We start from the raw sequence: 26,265 nt of genomic DNA, 5'->3' as shown, positions 1-26,265 counted from the left end.
GTTCACCTGAACCTGGGCTGTCACCTAATCAGATTTTTCACTACATGATTATTGAGGTCAAAATAATTCACAATAAAAATATATTGCGATATCTATAGAAATCTTGAAAAAAATAATGCTATCTGTCAAATTTATCTTCATTTTGTTTGTTTTTTAAATAATCAAACCATTGCACACAAAAGGAACAATTACACTTAATGGTAACCAGTTTGAAATAACTTCCTTCTGTGAACTGATGTGGCTTCTTATCACAGAATGAGACAGAAATTATATTAATTTATAGTATTCTATGCAGTGATAAAATATCAGGGATATGGACTAAAAGCCCAGAGGAATGTAAATATATTGAAACACAAAGGCATCAGCAGTCAAGTCAAGTCACCTTTATTTATATAGCGCTTTTTACAATGCAGATTGTATCAAAGCAGCTTTACAATGATAACTGGTAAATAATTTTTGGTTGCACAACAGCTCTTAAAGAAAATGGTGTCATTGTCCATCTTAAGTAAATTCAGTATTGATTCATTCTGTTGTAAGAATAATAATTAGTTTATTTACCTATATATCAGCACTGGAGAAAGCAGCGATGTCATCGTCCAGCTCAGTTCTGTTTGCATGCAATGATGTCAATGCAGGCAGATCAAAAAATATTGTTGAATATCAACTAACGGGTTAATGTAACATTTCCTGTTTCTGGACTAGCAAAATAATGTCAACTTACTCTGTACAGTGGCCAAATCTCTAAAAATAATTAACAATAACAATGCATCTCAATATCTATAGAAATCTTTAAAAAATAATGTTATCATTCAAATTAATCTTGAATTTTTATTTATTTTTTGAAGAATCACACCATTGCATACAAAAGGAACAATTACACTAAATGGCAACCAAATTGAAATAACTTCCTGAATGAGGTAGAATTTATATTATTTTATAGTGGTTCCCAACCTTTTTTACGCCAAGGCCCACCTCCTCTCGGAATCGACATGGCACGGACCCCCCCCCGTTTTTTTTATTCACAAAAACATTTGTATTTTACTGTTATTACTTTTCAACCCCATGTTATTATTTCTTTAAAGAAGAAACTCAAGATAGATTTAAACCTTTAGTTATTTTTACAAACCTACTTTGCAGACATTCTTTACAACTTAAAAGTACTTACTTAAATAAGCACAAGTCTACCTGCCATACCAAATAAAACCACAGGGAGATACCAAAGTACTGAATTTAAAACTATGCAGATCCATTCAGAATTATTGACATATAACCCTCTGGTGTCTGAGGTGTATCTAAATGAGATAAATGAGGATCTAAGACTCAAGCTTCACATTTTGACCTATGATTTACTCTTATAGTGACCGTAATTTGTTAATAGCCTATGCGTCAGGAGATATGAATATGAAAGTCGTTACCTTTGACAAAACAACATCCATCAGGGCTTTTAGCTTAAAAGCATGCACATTTGGAGAAATATTGATGGATTCTCATATGTTTGTCAATTTTCTATACAAAGAAGTAATATTTATTCAATTGTCATCACTATGAGCGCTGGATACTGTGTTTTCAATTCATACTTGCAGCCGCAGGGTGCTCTGTGCACATTTAGTCCACAAAATGACTCCTAATGAAGAACAGGCATACCATGTGACATTCCAGGAACTAACAGAGGCTTCCAGAGATCGCTAACCATGTCTATAACATGCAGATAGACACTTTTGAAAATAATAAATACACGACTGCGACGATGTATACATGTATTGCCTCAGAATTTGCGTCTGAATAGTGCTCGCTCCGTGGGCGTGGCCGCATTAACAGATAATGAGCTGACTCACGGACGTCTAACATCTCTCTTTTCATTCAGATTACATAAACAGAGAATTTTTGTTTTCGATTTGACTTAAACGATTTGAAACCTGACATTTCAACCTTTCTTTAGACATAAGTCAAATTTTTTTTGTGATTAGTTTTCCCTAAGTTACAGTTCATTTTCTGAGAACTTTCAGATTGGACTTTGTTCAGAGGGAGACGACAGATCACGCATCATGTTTGTTTTCTTTATTTTGCAAAAAGCACATTTTGTTTTTACTCTGAGCGTACACAAATAAAAGAAGATATTTCACAGATTAAAATGGTGTATAACTCTTAATTGTATGTGCAAAATTGCCGGAGTATTTTGAGTCTCTTTCATACTGATAAGAAAAAAGCAAGGTGGTATCGCCGGCGCGACCACCGACCTCTGAGTGATAACACATATAACACCACTAATCCTCTCAAACTTCTCCAGAACACGCGTGTTCGGCGAGTATCCATTATAAAACACTCACAGTACATTAATTTTGACAACTACGCAAATATATTGAACTGTGTTCGTGCAGAAATACGATGTTATAGTGATCAGTGAGTCGAGAGCGCACGTGCACGGTTTGTTTGTGCATCAATAATTGCGGACTCTGCCTTTTGTACGACTGCTGTATGTCACTTTAATCGTCTTTACCTTCATTACTATCGTCATCCATCAAAACCTTTTTAGCGACACAGGTTTTTTTTTCCAACTGAGAGAGTTTGTGTTTTGAGCCACCGTTCAGTCTTTATTTCACAGCAGCAGGATGAGAAACAGACTGGGCTGAACCGAAACAATCACAAAATACGTATGAGAGAGGTGGTGCCTTGTTTTAAATGTATTTTTTAATTAATTTAATTTATTAAATGTAAAATATTAATAATTAAATTAAGTAATTATATTAATATATTTACATTTTAATTTATCTCGCGGCCCACCTGGAGGATCACTGAGGCCCCCTAGTGGGCCGCGGCCCACAGGTTGGGAACCAATGTTCTATACAGTGATAAAGGCTATGTTGGTTGTTATTGCATTAAATACCAGAGATGACTTGAAAATCTCAGTGTTAAGGTTCAATAATGCCACCTACTGTATGATGGGATGTTAATTGGATACTGGTGCTGGATTATTTATTTACATGTCATTTTATCATATGTCTACTATTCATTTTTAAATATTATGGTTATTGCCAAATTTTGACAACCCTAATTAACATAATATTTCAATTTAAATATCATGATTATTGTCAATACTGGTATATCACAGCCTGAACAAATAAGAATGTAATCAAAACACTGACTGAAGTCAATTAGTAAACTAAAACATGATCATTCACAGAAATACCAAGAAATAAATCATTGCAATGTGAAGGAAAAGCAATTAATACTAAAACACGATTGACATTGAATAAACTCTTAACAAAATTACATGAGCACCTAAGAATGCTGGTGAAACAGCACAATCATTCGCTTGTGTGCAGATACCAGTGTTGTTAAGGAGTTGAACTAGGATTGTATTCTAAGGTAGCTCTAATGTCTTTAGCCTTCCTCTTGGCATGTCGATCAGAGCACAGGAGTGGATCAGGGCAGTCATATTCAATCAAAGGTGTTTATTGAACACTGACGAAGTGGGTGTGTGGTTCTACAATAAAACGTAAATAAAGAAATAATGAGCATAATATGACTTGACTGTTATATTAAAAGAAATTATATTGTACATCACATTACACTATATAATGTTATAATATACATAGTTACAGTATAGAGAATCAGCTTCCAGTAGAACAATACAAGGCAATATGGTGCTGTCATAATTTATGTAAAATAATCGGCACATTGAAACCGAAAGTGTCCATATACTGGCAATGAACTTGACATATAAACTTGACATAAATAATTCTCAGCATAACAGCAGAACAGGGTGCTGATAGCACAAAACTGCATTATTATAATTGTAAACACACAGCATATGATTGTGCCGAACATGCTAGCTTAGCTTCAAAACTGTTCATTCAGTGGTTCCCAAACTTTTTAGAGTATTCTCTGAAGCATTTATCATCCTTCTGCATATCCTCTCTCTTCCACTTAGACTGCATGCTGCTTGTGTGGATGAGGTCAGTTGATTGGATTTCATGTATTTATGACATTTTGCCTGTTAAAAAATACATGCTCCATTTTAATGACATTTTAAGGTTGTCAGGGTTGCTGTTTGCAACACAAAGGAGAGGATCTTGATGCAGCAGCTTCTTTTATTCAACAAACTTTACAAAACACAAACTTGGAATCAGGAGCAAAACAACCAACATATCAATGACGAGGACAGACATAGAACCGAAAGAAACAGGGTTTAAATCAGTGGTTCCCAACCACATTCCTGGAAACAAACAAACAAGTGAGGAACGAAGAAGAACTAAACTGAACTAATAAACAGATTAGAAGATAAGAGAAACTCAAACATGAACAGACCTCAAAACATGACAAAGTTGGGGTAGAATTAAATAAATGGCAAAACACAGCATTTTGGTAGCGTATCCCCTCTTCTCACCTGACTTACCCCCAGGGTAAAAAGTATTTAGGATGATCATCATATCAGTGTATTTCTAGGAGAGCTATAGATGTAATATCAATTATTCTTAATTACTATTATAAATCTGAAGTGGAATTTGATGTCAAAGTTTCAGAATCTGAATATTGTGTTCAGGGGCAAAAATAAATAAAATTTCACTGTTTTTATCTTTAAACTGATAGAATTTTTCTCATTGTCTCTCTCAATACTGTTTGATTGAGATTGTGAGAAAGTCCTTGTTAAACTGATCTAAGAGAGTGAAGACTGTCATTGTTCTCTACAGGTTTAGTGATTCTGGTGTCACTGATGAAGGTTGTGCTGCTCTGGCTTCAGCTCTGAGATCAAACCCCTCACACCTGAGAAAACTGAATCTGTCTGAGAATGATCTAGGAGACTCAGGAGTGAAGCTGCTCTCTGCTGCACTGGAGAATCCTCACTGTAAACTGGAGGAACTGAGGTAAGATCATACGTGACTCTCACATGAAACTGTCACTTTGAATTTTATAAGTTATCTATTTTTACATTCTATTCTATTACATTCCATAACCAATTGGGAGTCAACATGATTACAATTCATTGATTGTAAAAAATAACATCTGTTTAATAATATTTTTATTCAACTATTCAATCTCTCTTTCTTGAGTTGATGTGTTTTAGTGTTTGAACACATTTGCTGCTCCTCAGTAAGGTGATACGATGAACACATAGGCGGAGTTTCACATTTGCACTTGAGGAGGGCACCTACCAGCAGACGTGTGTGTGTGGGGGGGGGGGGGGTCACATTTAGTTATGAGTTACATGAATCAAATGTAAATTATACCGTATTCTACATGGCATTTTAAAAAAAAGTTGAGTTGCTTGCATCCCTGGATATTACTCTCGGTCATTCAGAATTCCTCTTATAAAACAATTAAATATTAATGTTTAGCCGCTACTTTCCAGACACTCTTTCAGCGATAAAAACCAATGCATTGCACTGGAATTCATACTCGTCTTCTGTAAGACCCGCCTTCTTTGATTTGAGGAAGCCGCCTCTTTTCCGAGTTGCGTAGATGTTGATAGTGGAAGCGTCAGAGTTAGAACCCCCTCTCCTTTAGTTGTGGGTTTATTTTAAAAAAAAAACAATGAATAAATATCCATTTAGTTTAGTTTGACTGCTATTTAGCATAAGCCTAAACTATAGCAGGAACAGAACGAGAAGAGAGTCATCTCGCGTACCACTGCGATATGATTCGCGAGTTGGGACTTGGGAGAGAATGGGTTTCTTGTTTTTTTAGTATTGTATTAAAATGATTCAGCCCGAATTTACTCATTCTACTCAATAAAATAATAGGATAAGACAAATAAAATGAGAAAATGCAAATTCTATAATTTTATTTTAGTTTATTCATAGCTCCTACAAAATCATAAATTCATCCTTTATGACCATCCCAAACCCCTTTTTTGGTGATAATTTTTCCATATTATTTAATAGGATATACATAATTTGTTATATCAGTTTTTATATAAGCTTTCCCTCTCACACAAGCACACACAAATAACATGGTAAATCTCACATCAAACATGGAAGTATGTTGATCTGATCTGTTTGTCTGATCTGAGAGAGTGAAGAGTGTGTCATTGTTCTCTACAGGTTAAGTAATTGTGATGTCACAGATGTAGGTTGTGCTGCTCTGGCTTCGGCTCTGAGATCAAACCCCTCACACCTGAGATATCTGGATCTGACTGTGAATAATCTAGGAGACTCAGGAGTGAAGCTACTCTCTGCTGGACTGGAAAATCCTCATTGTAAAATGGAGACACTTTGGTAAGATCATCTCTACCTTAAACCAGAGATGAGGTACTCGGACTCGAGTCTGGACTTGAGTCCAATTTTCAATTAACTCAGACTTGTTACGCACTGGGGTGAATTTATACTTTGACTTGACACGGACTTGGACCTGTATGTTTTTAGAATCAACACAAGCTTTATACTTTCGCATATCCCCTCATAACCAGCAAAGTCTACTCTAGATGCGATGTAAATAAGAGATTCATTGTGCAGTGTCAGTTGGGATTATTACATTTTTTATGATAAGTGTTGTGAGAGTACAGAATGGTAAGTAAATGATGGCTTATAGGGAACACTATTGACAATCAGCATAATAGTTTTGTTTTCATGTTGCTAGAGGACTAGTGGTCACATTCACTGCAATTTTTAGGAGTGATAACTGCATTTAAATGTGGGAGTGAATCCGTTAAATTTTTGTTCTGTGTGAGTCATGAAATTGCGACAATTGATATAGTAACCATAGCAACATTTTGGCATCTCAAAGCTGTTAACAAACATGAAGGCAACAGTTTGTAATGACATGCATTAATGTAAATCCTATTAACCAACATTATTAATCACAATGACAGTATCAAAGGAAATAATCAACAATTATGATTTTTTGTGTGTGTGTGTGTGCCCTACTTTTACACATATTGTATGGTTAATCTGGTGCAACTTCAACAATGTGCACGGAATAAAAACAAAGTTATTTATGGACAATAGCAGCAACAGGGGTCAAAATTAAAAAAAAAAGATGGGGCTCAAAGTTTTTATTTTGTATATTCTATTTTGCCACCGCATTTCGGCACATAGGCCTTCATCATGTCTAAAAGGTTACAGGTGTGTGTAGGTTCCTTTAAATGCAAACAGAGACAAAATTCAAACTTACAAAGAACCAATGAAAAAATTAAGTATATGTATATTTTTAGTGAATATATACAATATATACCCTTGTAAAAACAAACAAACAAACAAACAAAAACATATATAATGCACACCATTGCACACCATAACTTTTATAGAAATATTTTTATAAAAATTCTTTTAAGACCAATTCTTCATTGATCCCAGTAGGAAACAAAGTTTTTAAATTAAAAAAAAAAATCCAAAATGCCTCACTTCTTTTTCTAATTAAGTCAATGTCACCTCCACTTGCTAGAATTTTTATATGTTCAATACCAAAGAATAAAAAGGAATTCACAGGGTGATTTCATTCATTAAAATGTTTTGTTACTGGTTTTGTCATATCACCTCTTTTGATGGGGCTCCTGTTTTCTGTTATGCAATCCCTTAAATGACGAGATGTTTCTCCAACATAAACTTTTTTTACAAGGACACTGGATTAAATATATGACATTTTAAGTGTTGCATGTAATAACTTTTAATGTACACTACCAGTCAAAAGTTTGGAAACATTACTGTTTTTAATGTTTTTGAACGAAGTCTCTTATGCTCATTAAGGCTGCATTTATTTCATAAAAAATACAGAAAAAAAAAACAATTTAAAATTATGGTTTTCTATTTTAATATACTTTAAAATATAATTTATTTCTGTGATGCAAAGCTGAATTTTCAGCATCATTACTCCAGTCTTCAGTGTTTGATACTCAGTTATTATCAATGTTGAAAACAGTTGTGTTGCATAATATTTTTTTGGAACCGGTGATACTTTTTTCAGGATTAATTGATGAATAAAAGGTTAAAAGGAACAGCATTTATTCAAAATATAAATCATTTCTAACAATATAAATCTTTACTATCACTTTTTATCAATTTAACACATCCATGCTGAATAAAAGTATTAATTTCTTTCAAAAAAAAAAAAAAAAAAGAAAGAAAGAAAAAAAATTACTGACCCCAAACTTTTGAACGGTAGCATATATTGTTACAAAAGATTTCCATTTTAAATAAATGCTGATATTTCTTTTTTAACTTTTTATTCATCAAAGAATCCTGAAAAAGTATCACAGGTTATAAAATAATATTATGCAGGCTTCGAAAATTCTTCAAAAAGAACACAAAGAATGGCTTTCTCAGCTGCCATAGTTACAACTCTTGCATCATCAGAACAGGGTGTTCAACGCACTACCGTTTCTGTTTAAAAAACGTTTTGCAACGTTTTGTCGGGGCTGAGCGCAGCCCTGATGTTTATTCATGATAAATTTGTGCTATAACTAGAAGCGATGATCAGTTCATGTGCTGCTTGAACTGAGGCATGAGCTACACCTTAAAATTGTAACAAAATAGCATTTATTGTTTGAATTTCTTAAAAATGACAAAATTTGAAAGCTAAGTAACTTGAGTTGTCAGTGTCCTTTTTGCCTCACTATGTATTTTTTTCACTGTGTGAGAACATGGCTTGTGAGCGACATGGTTTATCAGACGTAGCAACAGTAACTAAGAGGTCTTAGCAAAAGGTCAGTTGCAATCTCAAATAATTTAAATCTTTCTGGACTCGGCCGGACTCGACTCGGATGTTAAGAACTCAGACTCAAGTCCAACTTTGCCCTTTTTGGACTCTGACTTGGACTCGGACTTGATTGGTTAAGGACTTGGACTCGACTCCGACTCGACAAAGGTGGACTCGGACCCAACACTACCATTAACACTCTGAGTGAATAAGGATTAATATGAAGATAGTGCATACAAATTATCATCCGATGGTAAGTGTAAAATATCTACTTGAAGGAAATATTAGATCTAAATATATTATCCCACTCTAGAAAGTAAAACCAGACAACAGGCGGTTTCCCTTAGTCAGTCATGTTCAACGTTAATCGTCAGTGACTAACGAATTTGGATCTCGCCTGAGAACCCAATTACCTTCATGTGGTAACAGAACAAGCCAATGCATGTTGGCTAGTGATCGTATTGCATCGTATTGCATGCAATACATTAGGCTTTTGCTTCGGAGCCGAGTGGACATATCTTTCACTCAGCTCTAGCAATCATTGTTGTGGCCAACGTTATGAGAGAGATCCTGTACCAGTGTGGGTGTGATCACACAAAACTCGACACAGACTGCTCTTCTCTTACGCTTTGCATTCGATGCTCGGGCGTATCAGTACAAAGTCCTCCCCTTTAGCCATTTGGGGCTATAGGTCAACTGGGAAAAGAGCAAACTCTACCCTATGCAGCGAAAATCTCTTTTCTCAGTATGGAGTAGGACTCAGTCGCCATGACTTTGTGTCTCTTGGACACGCACGCTCATTCAGTGCTGAACTGCTTGAATACATTCAGGGGCAGGACAGCGGTTCCATTGATAATATTTCAGAGGCTCCTGGGGCACATGGCATCCACAGGCTCAGTTCCGCATCAGCGCTGGCTTTGTGATTGAGTCCCAAGATGGGCATGGCACCGCCTCAGGTCTCTTTGTGCAGTTCACATCCCGGGGGAGCTCAATCATGCAGCCGATAAGCTCTCAGAACAGTGTACATCCAAGGAAGAGTGTCGACTCCACTTTCAGACAGTCCAGCTGATATTGAGCCACTTTGGACTTGCTCAGGTAGACATGTTTATGACTTCAGAGTCGACCTATTATCCTTGGCACAATAGAATAGAATAATTTATTTGTCATTGCAAAGCTATGCAACGAAATTTTGTGCTTCTCCTCAGTGGCACATCAACATAAAAAACATGTATACAAACAAAATATAGGCAAAAAGGACAAAGTTTAAATAATAAAATATAATATAATCAATAAAAAAATTATATTAATTAAAACATTATTGCACAAACCCGTAGCTTAATAATAATAAAAAACAGTCCTCCAGTTTTTTAACTAGAATTCAGTTCCTTGATGGCACGTGGGTAGAAACTATTCAAGAATCTGGAAGTGCATGTCCTAAGAGATCGATAACGTCTTCCGGGTGGCAGCAGAGTGAAGAGATAATTGCCAGGGTGAAATGGATCTTTTATTATATTTCTGGCATGCCGTAGGCATCTGGTTCTGTAAACATCCTCAAGTGAAGGGAGCTGTAAGCCTTTGATTCTCTGGGCCGAGTTGATGACTCTGTGCAGAGCTTTTCTCTCTGCCACAGTACAACCAGCATACCACACCAAGATGCCATAAATTAGTACACTTTCAACAGAGCAATGGTAGAAGGACACAAGCAGCTGCTGGGACAGTTTGTTCTTCCTTAGTGTCCTTAGGAAATACAACCACTGTCGTGCCTTCTTCAACAGGGAAAATGTGTTGACAGTCCATGAGAGTTCCTGGGAAATAAATGTGCCAAGAATTTTAAAGGTGGTCACCCTCTCCACCATAACTCCCCTGATAAACAGGGGGGCAGGTTCCTCCTCTTGTTTCCGGAAATTAATAATGAGCTCCTTTGTCTTGGAGGTATTGAGTGACAAGCTGTTGTTGATACACCATTCTGAGAGTTCAGCAACCTTCTCCCTATTGGCAGCCTCATCACCATTCAATATCAGCCTCACCACAGTGGTATCATCAGCAAACTTTATCAGTGCATTTTTGCTATGAGTTGGTGTGCAGTTGTGGGTATAGAGTGAATAAAGGAGAGGACTCAGCACGCAACCTTGTGGAGCTCCTGTGCTAAGGTCAGAGTGGAGGAGTTCTGAGTCCCCAGTCTGACAGTCTGTGTTCGTTTTGTTAAAAAAATCTTTGATCGATATACATATCGTCCCCTTGGAATTATAAGGTTCTATTTGCGTTCTGAGCAGTTTTGAGATATTGAGCTTCAAAGTTTTTGCGTTCCATATAGCAAAAACTATATGGGGAACAAGTTTCTTTCAAACATGAAAATGACAGGGACTTTAAATGTATTCTAAATGTACAATATCAAAATCCTTTCAAATTTGTAAATAGGGAATTTTGGAACGGGTCAAACGCAGATAGAACCTTCTAATTCTAAAAAAAAAAAAAACATTTTTCGCTTGGAATTATAAGGTTCTATCTGCAAAAAAATGAATTGAAGCAATAATTTTCAAGAAACACAAACAGTTTACTTATAATTTGTTTTAAAACACAAAATTAGTGTTGTAACAATGTGTTAACATGCATGAGTAAGTTAAATTAAATGGTTTTTATGACGTTTATTTCATATTTTAAATGAATAGTTTTTTCTTGTTCAAGTTAAGCATAAAAGACAGTGTTAAATATTTTGTCCAGTGCAGATGTTAAATTTAGGTAGGAATATGATGGATAATTTAACACATTATTGCAGGAACCATTTAAGTTTAATTTCTTTTTTGTTTAGACAGAAAGCAGCTACTCTACTACATCTGAGCAGGACTTTATTCCACAGAAAGTGGGACATGTACAATGGCTTTCTCCAGACATCAATAATGCTGAAATAACATGCTAATGTTTATTGTTGTAATCAAGACCACACCAATTAAATTGTTGAGTATTTGACCTTTAAGCCTTAATATTGTAAAATTTAAGACATTTTAAGACAAAAAAATTGCAAGAAACAGATAATGCTTCAGCAAAGGTGTTTAACAAAGTTTAATAAACATTGAAAAATGTTTCACTGACTATATATTAAAAATATTTCACATTTAAAATATTCAAATTTCTTCAACTATGAAACAACTCTGTTTTTACCAACAATGTAAAATTTAACTTAACTTTAATTTTACTTTAATCCAGTGTGCCATAGCGTATCGCTTTATAGCTACATAGTACATAGAGCTTAGTAACGTTACAAGTACACAGGATGGATCAAGGTTAAAACATAACCTAATATATACATAACTTTCCCTCGTATGACAATGACATGACTGGAAATAAGCAAATATACTGCAAAATCTGAATCTATTCTCTTAATAGCGTTGCTGGCTAACGTGGTGTCTAACTGAAAATAACTCCTCAGCAATCAGATACAACAAAACACACAAAAAGACTGTAATTCAATGGAATTTGGGCTGCTGTCATTGACAATATCATAAATAAAATAGTCCATCATGAGGTTTCTAATAAACATTGCGTTGTGTGAAATTTAGTCTTCTCTACACACGATTTAACGTTTTTAAGCGATAAGCTTCCACTATTGCGCCGACATGACAAAGAACGCTGATCCTGATTAGTCCTTGTGTGTGCATTCGAAGTGCTGATTGGCTCACGCAGATAGAACCTTATAAAGCCAAGTTAGAGTGCGACTTTGTTAATAGAACCTTTCTGTTTAAAAAAAAAAAAAAAAAACTACTTAAAAAAAGAAACATCACATAATATAAATAAGTTGTCACAGAATATGAATATGTGAATAACTCAATTTGGACAAAAATGTCAGATAGAACCTTATAATTCCAAGGGGACGATATATGGTCATTGACACCCAAGTCGAACAGTTTGGTTGCCATTCTGGATGGCATAATTGTGTTGAACGCAGAACTAAAGTCCACAAACAACATCCTTACGTATGTTCCTGGGCACTCCAGATGGTTCAGTGCAGAGTAGAGAGCAGTGTTGATAGCATCATCGGTAGATCTGTTTGCTCTGTAAGCAAATTGATGTTGATCCAGTGCAGGTGAGAGTGTCAATTTGATGTGTCTAAGCACTATCCTCTCAAAACACTTCATCACAGTGGAGGTAAGAGCTACCGGTCTATAGTTATTAAAGCTGCTGATAGCTGTCTTCTTTGGGACAGGCACGATGATGGCAGACTTGAGGCAATCAGGGACAGTGCATGTTGACAGCGAGAGGTTAAAGATGTTGCAGAAAACCTCCGCCAGCTGATTTGCACAATTCCTAAGTACCCTCCCCGGAAACACTCTCTTAACATCAGTTATGCTGACATAGGGTACCAGGGTGTCTGTGGATCGTAGCTGTACAGGCTCAGTCTCATCCCTCTTGACTTCGAAGCGGAAGAAATGATTTAATTCCTCTGCTAGTGAATCACAGTTGCTGATGGTTGTTGAAGCTTTACTACCTTTACTGCCTGTGAGATGGTGGATGCCTTGCCATGCCCGCTGGGGGTTCCCAGTGCTGAAGTGGCTTTCAATTTCCTGTTTATAGGCTGATTTTGCCTCCTTGATTGCCCTCTTCAGATTGGACCTAGTTCTATAAAGTTCAACATCACCAGTTCTGAAAGCTGAGTCACGCTCTCAGCAGAAGCCTAATGTCTTGTGTCATCCATGGTTTATTATTAGGATAACATCTGATGCATTTCTCAACAGTAACATTGTTGATGCAGAACTGCAGGTATGCCAGGACAGTAGATGTATAGTCATTTATACTCTCTTGTGCAAATAAATCCCACTGAGTACACTCAAAAATGTCCTGGAGTTGGGTAGAAGCCCCCTCTGGCCAGGTTCTTATGGTTCTCATAGAAGGCTTAGTTCTCCTGATGAGAGGTTTATATGCAGGCATGAGAAAGAGGGATAAATGGTCAGACTGACCCAGGTGGGAGAGAGTAGTGACTGTATACCCATATATTACTATATGCATGATCCAAAACATTTTGTCCCCTTGTAGGACATGTAACAAATTACATGGGAGGAACAGTTTTCAAATTGGCTTGATTAAAATCACTAGCTATGATAAAAATCGCATCAGGGTAAACAGTCTGTAATTTGTTTGTAGCTGACAGAAAGACATCCAGTGCCAGCTTAGTATTCGCGCTTGGTGGGATGTACACAGCCATTACAATAACAACCGTGAACTCCCACGGCAAGTAAAAAGGCCGGCATCTTAACGTTAAATACTCTAAAAGTGGCGAGCAGTACCTGTCCATGATGGTAACATTTGTACACCACTTATTATTAGTGTAAATGCACAGTCCTCCTCCCCTGCTCTTACCGGAGTCTCTATTTCTGTCGGCCTGGTGCGCTGTGCAGCCTGGTAGCACAATGGCCTCATCCGGGATCCCAGTATGAAGCCAGGTCTCAGCTATTATCGTGAGCGAGCATTCTTTTCACCAGTTTTTGCTCCGTGATTACCAGCTCCAGTTCTTCCATTTTGTTGCTTATTTTATGCTTATACTTTTATTGCAATTTATGTGCCACGAAAGATGACTCCTCCACAGCCCTTGAGCTGAGTGGCCTTCCATTACCGCTCCCCAGCCTGTATGAGAAGCATCTGTCGTGAGAGTGACCTGACGACATTGAGCTCCTAATACAGGACCCTGGGACAGGAACCAATATTTCATCCATATAACCAAGGCGCAGAGACACCACCGCTTAATCTTGATTGTTTGGAGTGGGTTTCCCCTCTGAAGAAAACCCTTTGGTTCTGAGTCACCACTGTAAGGGTCTCATGTACAGCAGGCCAAAAGGTATCACATTGGACGCAGCTGCCATCAGTCTCAACAGTCTCTGAAACTGTTTTACAGTGAGTGACTGGCCTAGCTTTACAAAGCACAACTGATAGAATAACAGCAATACGGGCGGGTGACAGGACGGCCCTCATTATTACTGAATTCCATACCACACCAAGGAAAGTGGCCCTCTGTAATGGAGAAAACACATTTTTCTTGGCATTCAGTCTCAACTCCAATTTCTGCATGTGAGCGAGAATGACATCTCGATGCCGGAATGCCATCTTTTCTGACTGTGCTAGAATTAGCCAGTCATCTATGTAGTTCAGAACGCATTTGTCCTGCAGCCTCAGAGGGGCCAGTGCTGCATCTATGCATTTCGTGAACTTGCGGGGTGAAAAAGCTAGGCCGAATGGAAGAACCCGAGACTGGTAAGCTTCGCCCCCCTAAAGCGAACCTCAGGAACTTCCTGTGTTGTAGAAAAATGAAGACATGGAAGAATGCGACTTTTATATCTATAATCCTCGGATCTGATTTGAGTCACAGTTTGACTTAATGTCAACATCTTGATCTTGAGTCTTTTGACTAAACGATTTTGATAAATCTAATATGGGACGCAACCCTCCATCCTTTTTCGGAACAATGAAGTAACGGCTGTAAAACCCGGATTCTCTGTCAGGTGGAGGGACCCATTCTATGGCTTTTGTTAACAGTGTCTTTACTTCTTGTTCCATCTTCAGAGCCTGCTCGGCATGCTGGCTTTGGCTTGGAAGACTTTGTTGAGTGTGGCGTCCCAGCCCCCAGGATTTTAGAGGTGGAGCACGAGATACGACACTTTTTGTTGCGCTCTATATGAGGAGCTCGACGGCTGGAGCTGCTCATGTCCAGCAGTCCCAGAGGGTTGGTGACTGTGAGAGAGATAATGTTTGAACGCCTCCGCTTGCCTCCTGAAACCTCTCGATGACCATATTTACAGTGTTGCTGAAGAGGCCAGGGAGCGAAAGAGGAGCGTCAACAAGAAAGGCCCTATCTTTCTCTTTAATATCAGATGTCTCTCTGTGGCCACCAGGTCTGCCATCGACCACCCAACTGCTCTGGCGGTCCCTTGGTGGCCCTAAGAGACAAATCTGTGGCTCGACACAGTTCTCAAACTGTGTCAGGACCAATCACCTCACCACCATCCAAATCCCTCAGCAGATCAGCCTGAAATGCCTGCAGTATTAACATTGTGCGCAGACATGCACCAGCCTGACCTGCTGCCATGTACGCTTTTCCCACAAGTGTTGATGTAGATTTTAATGGCTTAATGGGAAGCATATGGGGCCTTCAGGGATGATGTTGATCCGGGAGACACATAGCTGGCAAGTGTAGCCACTATAGCCATACTCTTTCAACCCCCTTATATCAGAATACACTTTCACTTGGGGGCTGAAAAGACGGGACAAGTATGGCTTGTTCCACAGTCTCTGTAACTCGTTATGGAGATCGGGAAAACCAGGACACCAGAGGATCCCCTAGGTGAAGGCAGAGAATGGGCGGCGCCCGACTCAAATGCCTCTGAGGGATCCATTTGTGAACCCCACGATCTCTTTCTCTGTGCTGCCTCAGCAGCAGCGGGTCCAGAGCCATGAGGAAGGCTAGCCTGATCACTTTCCTAGAAAAGTGACAGGCGGGAGCGGAGCATGCAAAGCAGAAAGCAGCAGCCTCTCACAATGCTCGCAGTCAGCCCCCTCGAAGGATGACAGAGCATGCTCCACTCCCAAACACATAACACACAAGTCGAGTGTATCCCCACACTTCTTGAGTGTTTGGCTCGCCATGACTGTAATTGTGTACTTTTATGACATACAGTTTGACACAGAGCACAAAAGCTAAAGAAGGTCTTTCCGGATGTGCTTTTATCCTTTCCTGGTCATGACGTCACCCGCCCGTGACGTTCACTCTTGCCATTTGACTAGTTGACATTCGTGCATCAGACGCAATCACGCAGAGGCGTTCCCATTGATGCAGGGAGAGTTCCTCAAAAGGGAACTGTCAAATTCATTTTTGCATTATTTATTTATTTTGAAGAATCACGCCATTGCATATAAAAGGAACAATTACACTTAATTTTGACTAGTTTGAAATGACAGTAACACTTTATAATAAGTGTACAATAACAAACACTAATAAATCATTTGCAAACAATTAGTTTATAGTTATTTAATAGGTTATAAACTGTATTTAATACATTAATTGACTATACATTAATAGAGTTCCTTGCCACTGTCACCTCTGGTTTGCTTAGTTGGGGACACTTGTTATGCTTACTATTATTGATCTGCCTGCTTTGACAACAATGTATGAGAACTGAACTGAGCTGGATGATGACATAACATGGAAGACAGGTAATTGGCAATGTCATTTTGTAAAGAAAGACTACGAGCCTGTGCACATACACATTCAAACGTGCATGCCTATAGACTAAACATGTAATACATTTGTGCATGCCGTCACCATTTTCACAGATTCATGATTTTTAAGTTTACACAGAGATGACAATAGTATCCTTTAAAAAAAAAAAAAAAAAACTGTTTCAAAGTTTGCAGCCACTCTTACACCACTATGTCCAACTGCCTTGAGCATCCAGTGTGTGAGGTCTGAAAACGTGCTCTGATGACAGAAGTGATCTCTCGCACGTATGTCAATGAGTGCGAGAGATCACTTCTGCCATCAGAGTGCATTCAGACCTCACACACTGGATGCTCAAGGCAGCTCTCCATGTACACAAAAATCTCCTCAAAGCACGTGCAAGTTATCTTTCCTGTCTTATGGGTGAATGTTTAAATTGGCAAGGTTTAAATGAGTTTAAACACAGATAGCAATGTGAGATGTTCAGGTCTCACCTGCGCTTGTGTCATGTGCTATCAACACCCGGGTGATGACTGCATAAATGACTGGACATAGAGTTTCCGGCACGTCATTGAACATTTGTTTACAATGAGTGACTGTTTAGTCCATGTTCTTTTGATCATCGCTGTTGTAAGGTATTGGGAAACTAGGATGCACATCCATCGACTGAAACATACATTAGCCGAATCCGTCTGTCTGTTTTGCATGTTGTTTTCAACAAACCATATTATAGATGCCTCGTCAGATTTGGGATGAACTGCGGTGCAAGCGCATGCCAAACCATGGGTGGAGAACCAAACTATTCGTTTTTTTTTATTATTTTTTTTACAGTGAACCTGTAAAATATACAGTTTTTTTTTATAATGGTTATGTTTAGCTTTGGAGATTTAATGTGTGTCATTGTTCTCTACAGGTTGATGGATTGTGATGTCACAGATGAAGGTTGTGCTGCTCTGGCTTCAGCCCTGAGATCAAACCCCTTACACCTGAGAAAACTGGCTCTGTCTAAGAATAAAATAAGAGACTCAGGAGTGAAGCAGCTCTCTGCTTTACTGGAGAATCCTCAGTGTAAACTGGAGGATCTGTGGTAAGATTATCTCTTACATAAAGTCTCAGAATGAACAAGCATTAATATGTAGATAGTGCATACAAAATATCCTTTAGCAGAAGCCCCATCAGGCGGTTCAGCTTCAGATTCCTTCTTGAACCTTCAGATCCTGCCGGCGGTAGAAGGCAGGGGTGAAGAGTGGACTCAAAAAGGAAAATCTAAACATATTATTCTCCAAAAGAAAGTAAAACTAGCAGTTAAATAAACCAAGTAAACTACAGACCAGACAACAGATGCTGGTTACAGTGAAGAGTTTTTTTTTATTTGTGTAAATCAACTTACCTTGTAATGCTTGGGCAAACAGACCACCCTTGCTAAAGTGTGAGCCTTGCCTCAGAATGTGTAGCTGCAACTGAATAGAGAGCGGTACAGTGTGTGGTTCACCTGAACCAAGGCTGTCACCATTTCAGATTTTTTTTTTAACTACATGATAATTCATGATTACAATATACTGCGATATTTAGAGAAATCTTGAAAAATTAAAAATATATATATTGCTCAGTCATTAATTCATCTCTACTTTGTTTATTTTTTCTTCTTTTTTTGAAGAATCACACCATTGCTTACAAAAGGAACAATTACACTTAATGGAAACTAGTTTGAAATAACTGTAACACTCTATAACAGTGGTTTTCAAACCGGTCCTACAAGCACCCCCAGCACTGCACATTTTGTCTCCCTCATCTATCACACCTGATTCAACTCATGAGCTCATTAGTAGACACTGCAAGACCTGAAATGGGTGTGTCAGATAAGAGAGACTTACAAAATGTGCAGTGCTGGGGGTGCTCGCAGGACCGGTTTGAAAACCACTGCTCTATAACAATGAATTTTTAAAAAAAAATCAATCGGTTCACTCCGTGCAGAATCAGTATTTTATTGCTTCTGTTCATGCGTTCCTTCTGTAACATTACCGTTCAGAAAATGGTTTGATTAGAAAAAAATATCCAATAATAACTTTTTTTTTTTTTTACTTTTTAAAACAAACAAACAAACAAAAAACACAATGTTTGTAAAGGCTAATGTTTTATGTATTTGAGGAGCAGAAAAGAGAGTCTCAAGATCCATTCACACCAAGAACAATAAATCAAGCATTATGCATTAGTTCAGGCAGGCCTCATAGTCAAGCTCTGCTATCATCTGATTGGCAAATTCCAACCCCACCCATATCAGCTGATCCGATTCCTGTGGACTCAATTGGCAACTCTCAAATAGGGCACATTACTTAAACACAGCTTCTGTCTATCTGCTTGCTTGGCTGCTTCCACTGCACACTGCTTGCAACCCACCACCTCCCCCAGCTCCTGCTTAAACTTGTTTAACTTATTCAGTGTCATTCTGTTGTCAGTGATGCATGCTCTGTTCTTAATTTTGTGCTGCTCTCCCAGTTAAAAAAATTGGAGGTTTTCCCCAGAAGCTGCTGCTGTTCCCTGTCTTAGCTTTCATGGAGCTCATGAAAAGGACAGGGAAAGGACAGCTCATGAAAAATGAGTGCAAAAACAATAATTATAATTTTGTTCAGTGTATATTAGTGTCCAAATCAGTGGATTATATCATTCTATTCATTCTAAGCTTGCTTGTCTGCCACTTTAAATGCTTGAGCTCCTTACAGCAGGATAGATTCTGATTGGCTATCAGTGTTTTTATCGTTTATCAGCAGCTGGCTTTATCATTCATCAGATTGTTCTGAAATATATAGCTGTGGTGTGAACTCTGTTATTCTTTATTTTTGAGAACAATTTTTAGAACTATATCTTTATTATTACCTTTATAGTTATCACCCTTGGTGCAAACAGACTTTAGTCTGGTATTTGCCGTCTAGTAACTCTTTATCTTTTTTTTTTTTTTAAGACAAGATTTTGGCCAAATGTATTAAATGACAGGAAAAACTGAGCTTCCATATAGCTACAATAAACTTTGTAACTGATAAGCTGATGGAAATGTAATGCTTTCTCAGATGCAGGCGTTAATGACTGACAAAAACATTTGCTGGTTGAAAAAACTCATATTTGAGCTTGATTTTCGAAAATGTTAATGATATAATGTCACACAAGTGTATGATCATACATAAAGACACAATATTAACTTTGACAATTTTTTTCAATTATTTAAAAATGATTTTTTTTTTTTTGCATAGTAGCGGCTCTACATTAACCTGCCATTTTCGCTGTTTTTAAAGCACACCTCACTGCAAATTACCTGTGATTCATTTTCATATTATTTTAATGGTTAATGACATATCCTAAGAAAAAATCCTGAGATTATCGCTAATGTCAGTGACTTGCCTATGACAAAATCCCTTTCAAGGAAAGTCACTCTGCAGCCATATTTGCAATGCCTCCGGGCAGCTATTTTGGGCATCCAAAACCAAGTCCTATCTATTTGAATGTAGGAATCCTGAAATCTCAAAAACTGCTTGCCGAACTCACAATTAATAAACATATTTCAAATCAGCAACAAAATCTGTTATGAACGGTCCAATAAATGTTGTTTCTTATGCTCAAATAGCGTTAAAAGGCTTAATTTTCAGGCTAGACGAGCCAATGCACATGTGCAGTCCTAAGCGCGAGTCTCAGGTTTCTATGGGAACCGGAGCTTCTAACAGCTGCTGCCTTGACGCAATGACTTTACCAATCAACAATTGGCTCTTCTACTTTGAAGGTGGGACTTATTCCACCATATTACGCGTTGCAGTTTCTCCCATTCATAAGTAATAGGAGTGAACCGTCTTTGCAAATCTAGTCTTTGCCTATTATGACTTGACAATTGAGCTCAGGCATTTCACTCACTCACGTTGGACGCGTCAGTGAATTCATGATTGGTTAACTGCCAAATGAAAATATCAAACAGAACTATAAAATAATGTTATTAACCAGTTAATGGTAATTTTCTGTTCAAAATGTTTAAAGGTGCCCTAGAACCCTATTTCACAAAATGTAATATAAGTCTAATGTGTCCCCAGAATGTGTCTGTGAAGTTTCAGCTCAAAATACTCCATATATTTTTTACTATACCATGTTTTAACTTCCTATTTTGGGGTGTAATTAAAAATGTGCCGATTCTTTGAGTGTACACCTTTAAATGCTCGTGCTCCCCGCCTCCAAGCTCGCAACTCTATGATACACTGCATAAACAATAGAATAAGTTCACACAGCTAATATAACTCTCAAAATGGATCTTTACAAAGTGTTTGTGATGCAGCATATCAGATCACGTAAGTATGGTATTTATTTTGTGGATGTTTACATTTGATTCTGAATGAGTTTGAAAGTATGCTGCAGCTAACGGGGCTAATGCTACACTGTTAAAGTATACAGTAGTATACAGTAACAAAGCACTTGGAAATCCTTTGCAAACTATTAATAGTTAATTAATAGTTCATAAAGTGTAGTTAATATATTAATAGACTATATACAAATAGTGAGTTCATTCATTGTCACTGTAATTAACAAAGTCTTACAGTTTAAAGGGGTGGTTCACTGTTTTTTTTCTAGGCATGATTGTGTTTATGGGGCGCAGTTTAATAAAAACGCTGTATTTGTCATATATTTTACCTTTATTCTACACCACCTTCTCCATTGTCATTTGAACGGCCTGTTTGACTTCCTGCTTCTATGATACCACTCCCTCCGAAATACGCAATGTGCTCAGATTGGTTAGCTGGCCCAGTGTATTGTGATTCGCTGAAGCGTCTGGAAATGCCACGCTCCTTACCATTAGTTGTTACATGTGCTTCGGTGCAAATTTAAATAATGGCATCTATATTGCGAAATCAAATTGAGCCCGAATCAGACCCAGATAGCAGTAATGACGAAGAGGGTCAAGCAGAACCTCTGCAGCCACGGTTTTTAAAGGATTTTTCAGAATGATAAGTATTTCCGTTTGTATTTGTCTCAAAGTATTTAGATATGCTGTCACTTGTAAATGTGCTGTTTATGTTAGCTTTCAATATACGGTTTTATCATGATTAAAGCTTTACTGTAGCCGAATACATGACTAAGTATTAGCATTTTTGTAAAGGTATTGTTAAATTTATAGCATGAACAACTGTTTGTCTAAGAACATAGAAGTTTGTTGGTGTTTGTTGGCGTTTGTTGGAGAAGTATGCAATAGAATTTAGCTAACTGGCTAGCAAAGCCAAACTGCGTTGGTCTTTGTTTACGTCCTTGATACAATCAAAAAATAGCAACAGAACTATACATTTAAAAGATATGTACAAAAAATAAGACATACTTACAGTTTGGGGCCCATAAACAGCAGTTTCTGCTTTTAAAGTGGGAACTGCTTCATCTTTTAGTAATAGCCTTTATGCAAATCCGGCATTGAACTTGTGTAAATTCTGGAAACTGTCTTCCAAGCCGCATCCAGTGTAGACAATATCACTGATTATAATGGGTTCTATTATCTTTTGACACAACTCTTCTGCTTCCATAATGCCACGCGACATGGCCTCGCCCACTTTTTTGTGTGTTCCAGGGTTTATGATGTCACCAGCCCGGGAAGAAGCTCATTGTAGTCCAGACCAGTTGTAATTGTAGGCATTAAACTGCCATAACTTTAAAAGACAATATGTCCGTTTGCATTGAACTTTCAGTGCTGTAACTTTGCAGATAATGTTTATGCTCAAGCAGCAATATTACAAACTAACTAAAGTTAAAAAAAAAAGTGAAATTGCAATGTACCACTCTTTTAATTAGCTCATATATAAAGAGTTAAATATTGCTTTGTTAACAACTTATTAACCACAAATAGTTTTAACTAGATGTCATTAAGTGCTTTAATACAGCCTTTATTGGACATTTATTACATTAGTATTAAGAGTTCCTTAATATGTTTACAAATTCTTTACGTATTCATTAAGTACAAACACACACACATTGGGTTTCCATGTTTTATGGGGACTTTCCATAGAAATAATGATTTTATACTGTACAAACGGTATATCCTTTCCCTTAATCCTAACTGATATATTTTAACAACGTGAACTGAGTATTTGTATGTATTTCATATTGACCGAATGAAGTTATTATTATTTTTATTTATTTATTTATTTATTTATTTTGAGTGGTTATGTTTAGCTTTAAAGATAGGCTTAACCCTTTAAGACCTGAAGGCTTTTTTAGAGGTTTTTTTTTTTTTTTTTCTCTGAGCGACATACCAAAAGTAAAGACTCCAGTAAATAACTCCAAAACTGTAGCAAGGAGAGTCATAAGGTAGGTGTCATTTGATAGAACACTTTTTAAATTTTTGGAAAATACATTACATTTGGCCATTTTCATGCTGAGAAACTGCTGATAAAAGACAAATATATATATATATATATAATTTTTTTTATAATTTTTTGTTTTTTTAATTTGACATGGAATAACTCAGGAACGCAATAAGATTGGAGAAAAATTCTTTTTTGGTGATGCTTTCCTACATGTGAGCTGCATCTGTTTCAAATTTTGTGGCGATAGCACAAAGTATAGTTGAATTCATTGGTATTAATTTTTTTCGCCGCCAGATGGCGCCCACGGGCGGTAAACTCCGGTTTAGAGGCACTTCTCAGCACTCGTTTCAAAATGGTTAGATGCATTAAAAAGATGAAATTCTAAGATTTAAGACATCTTTAAGATGATACCTATTTTGTGTTATTCCACGTGGAATGGGTGGGTCCGGGATGGGTATGGATGGGTCCGGGAACATTGGATACACACTGCATCCAGGAAAGATGAGAGACATGTTTTTAGTATATTAAATCATTCCGTGAGTAATATCTTGTGATCAATGTGATATCTTTTGTGCTACCTATATGGGTTCAGTTTTTATTGGCTCTTAAAGAGAGACACGCAAATGGGAGCGTTGGCGCTCCATCCGGTTTTAAAGGGTTAATGTATCATTGTTCTCTACAGGTTGAGGAAGTGTGGTGTCACAGATGAAGGTTGTTTTGCTCTGGCTTCAGCTCTGAGATCAAACCCCTCACACCTGAGAGAACTGGATCTGGATCGGAATGATCTAGGAGACTCAGGAATGAGGCTGCTCTATGATCTGCAGGAGGATCCACATTATAAACTGAAGATACTGCGGTAACAATAGTTTTTAACAATTTTCATTATCCTGTTTTCATTTAAAGTTCAAATGGCTGTTTTACTTACTAAAAATAAAAGGAAACTGTACAAGGTTCAGTAACACTACAAGTGTGTAAGATCATCAGATAATGAGTCTTAAATTCAGCTTCAGTTTCTGTGTGTCTCTGAACTTTAAACTCTGTTTAATAGTTTAATTCTGCTCATATTGTTGTGACTGACTGTATAAATATTGTTAATGTTATTTTCAGCTTTTCCTCTTTAACTGTCTCTATGAGTGTGATGATCTGAGATTTGGGTTATTTGTTATTAACTGATATCAAATTTGTAGTGGAGTGTAATGATAATTTCTGCTGGTTCTGTATCAGCTGTCCATTGTGTGAAAGTGACCTTTCATGTCCTTTTGATTTTGAAAAGTGACTTTCAGCATCAGATAGAAGCTATATCATGTTTGAGAATTTCGCTTATCGAGAAAAGATGTGACAGATGATGTAATGTCTCTTACTGCATATGTGACTATTTGTGTGTTTTATTTTAGGACTGAATAGTAGTAGATGACAGTCTGATCTTCTGATGATCATCTGATGGTGAATAAGGATCCACTACAGAGACTCACAGTCAACAGAATCAACAAAGACTGAAGATACAGTGACTTCACTGTTATAAATTAAGACTTTACTTAGATTTCAATGATCCACTGACAGACATGATGAGGCAGCAGTGAAACTGTATAAATACACAGTATAAATTAAAAAAAAACTTGGAGATTTTTAAGACAAAATATAGAGCCTGAATATGTTTATGTTTGTGTTGTACCAGCAGAGAGAGGTAAAGACTAATGAAAGATTCATTTTTCATGATTATGGAGAAGAAAAAAAACAGTTCAAACTCACTTTTGGAGGAGACACAATGTAAACTTGACTGTATACATTTATATTGAGGTATTAAATATTTCTTTTAAAAAATCACAAATGGTTGTAGCATTTATTAAAGTGGGTATTTAAGGCTCAATTACAGTATCGTGTGAATATTAATGTTTCCTCACAAGTCTAGGATTTGAGGGGAGTAATAAAAACACTTTGAATACAGGTTTCATCTTTTCAATAACAGAATGATCCGTGATGGTCATATTAGATCTGTGCTGATATATACTCACTGCATCTGTCCTGTTTAACACATTCCATCCAGTCATAATAATTGTCTGCATTATTAATGGGTAAAGCTACCGTTAAGCTTGAGATCCTTTCCATTAACACACTCAAACACAAACACTCTAAGAGAAACTCAGATTTCAGAATATTTTTGTCTGATGCTCCAGTGGCCCACATTCATCTGCTCTTTGTTGAGTTTAGTGCTTGTGGCTTAAAATCTGAATGAACTGTTCAAAATGGTATAGATAAACTGTAAGTATAGAACAGGGATGGCAAACTCCAGTCCTGGAGAGCCTTAGTCCTGCAGAGTTTAGCTCCAACCCTGAAAAACTCACCTGCCTATAGCTTTCTAGGAACCCTCCAGACCTTGGTAAGCTTGTTCAGGTGTGTTTGATTAGAGTTGGAGCTGAACTCTGCAGGACTGTCGCTCTCCAGGACGACGTTAGCCACCTCGGTATAGGAGTATACTGTTAGTATTAGCTGCTAATTTGCATGTAGAGAAAATGTGCTTTAAACCAGTTATTAGAGAGGCAGGCAGGATTAATCAGGTCTTTGAACACACACAAACACACACACACAACACCAGGGGCGGATCTACCGGTGTGGCACAGGGTGGCAACTGCCACCCTAAGAAAAAGCTTTGCCACCCCTAAAAAAGACAGCGTAATGCAAAATAATGGCAAGAAAACACCTCTTTATATAAACGGTGTGCATGATGGTTGCACGCGCACACAGCGCGACCAGTGTAGTCAGCTTCATTAACAAATAACTCTTATGAACCGGTTCTTTGGGAGTCAAAAACACACAGCGCAGCCAAGTTCACGTACAATTTTTTTTCCCATTTGTTCATGAATTGGAAAATTACTGCTTCCCGGCTAACTCAGAAGTAGTGATGCGCGGGTTGTCTCATAACCCGCGGACCCCGTGGGTAACCCGCGGGTCGGGTTGGGGCGGGAAAAGAAATTGTCACTTTATTTGCGGGGTGGGACATTAAAAATAAAATTAAAAAAAAATCCATGTATGTTGCGTGCAATTCCCTATAGTCTATATTAGAGGTGCCCTAGAACACTATTTCACAAGATGTAATATAAGTCTCTGGTGTCCCCA

At 37.5% G+C, this 26,265-nt stretch overlaps 1 protein-coding gene across 1 annotated transcript in view; it reads left to right on the top strand.

Moving 5' to 3' along the window:
• The window catches only part of LOC127495152 (NACHT, LRR and PYD domains-containing protein 12-like), a 101,266-nt gene extending 76,287 nt beyond the window's left edge, over window positions 1–24,979 (top strand). Inside the window, exons 13-17 of the mRNA XM_051861757.1 lie at window positions 4,692–4,865; window positions 6,042–6,215; window positions 17,745–17,918; window positions 23,834–24,007; window positions 24,546–24,979. Of these exons, the coding sequence (XP_051717717.1) occupies window positions 4,692–4,865; window positions 6,042–6,215; window positions 17,745–17,918; window positions 23,834–24,007; window positions 24,546–24,555 (706 nt within the window). The 3' untranslated portion in view covers window positions 24,556–24,979. The remainder of the gene's footprint in view (window positions 1–4,691; window positions 4,866–6,041; window positions 6,216–17,744; window positions 17,919–23,833; window positions 24,008–24,545) is intronic.
• Window positions 24,980–26,265: the final 1,286 nt, after the last annotated feature.

The sequence above is a fragment of the Ctenopharyngodon idella genome, chromosome 15 (assembly GCF_019924925.1).
Source record: "Ctenopharyngodon idella isolate HZGC_01 chromosome 15, HZGC01, whole genome shotgun sequence".
Lineage (NCBI taxonomy): Eukaryota > Metazoa > Chordata > Actinopteri > Cypriniformes > Xenocyprididae > Ctenopharyngodon > Ctenopharyngodon idella.
Note: the sequence above shows the minus strand (reverse complement) of the source record. Positions and strands in the feature narration are given on the sequence as shown.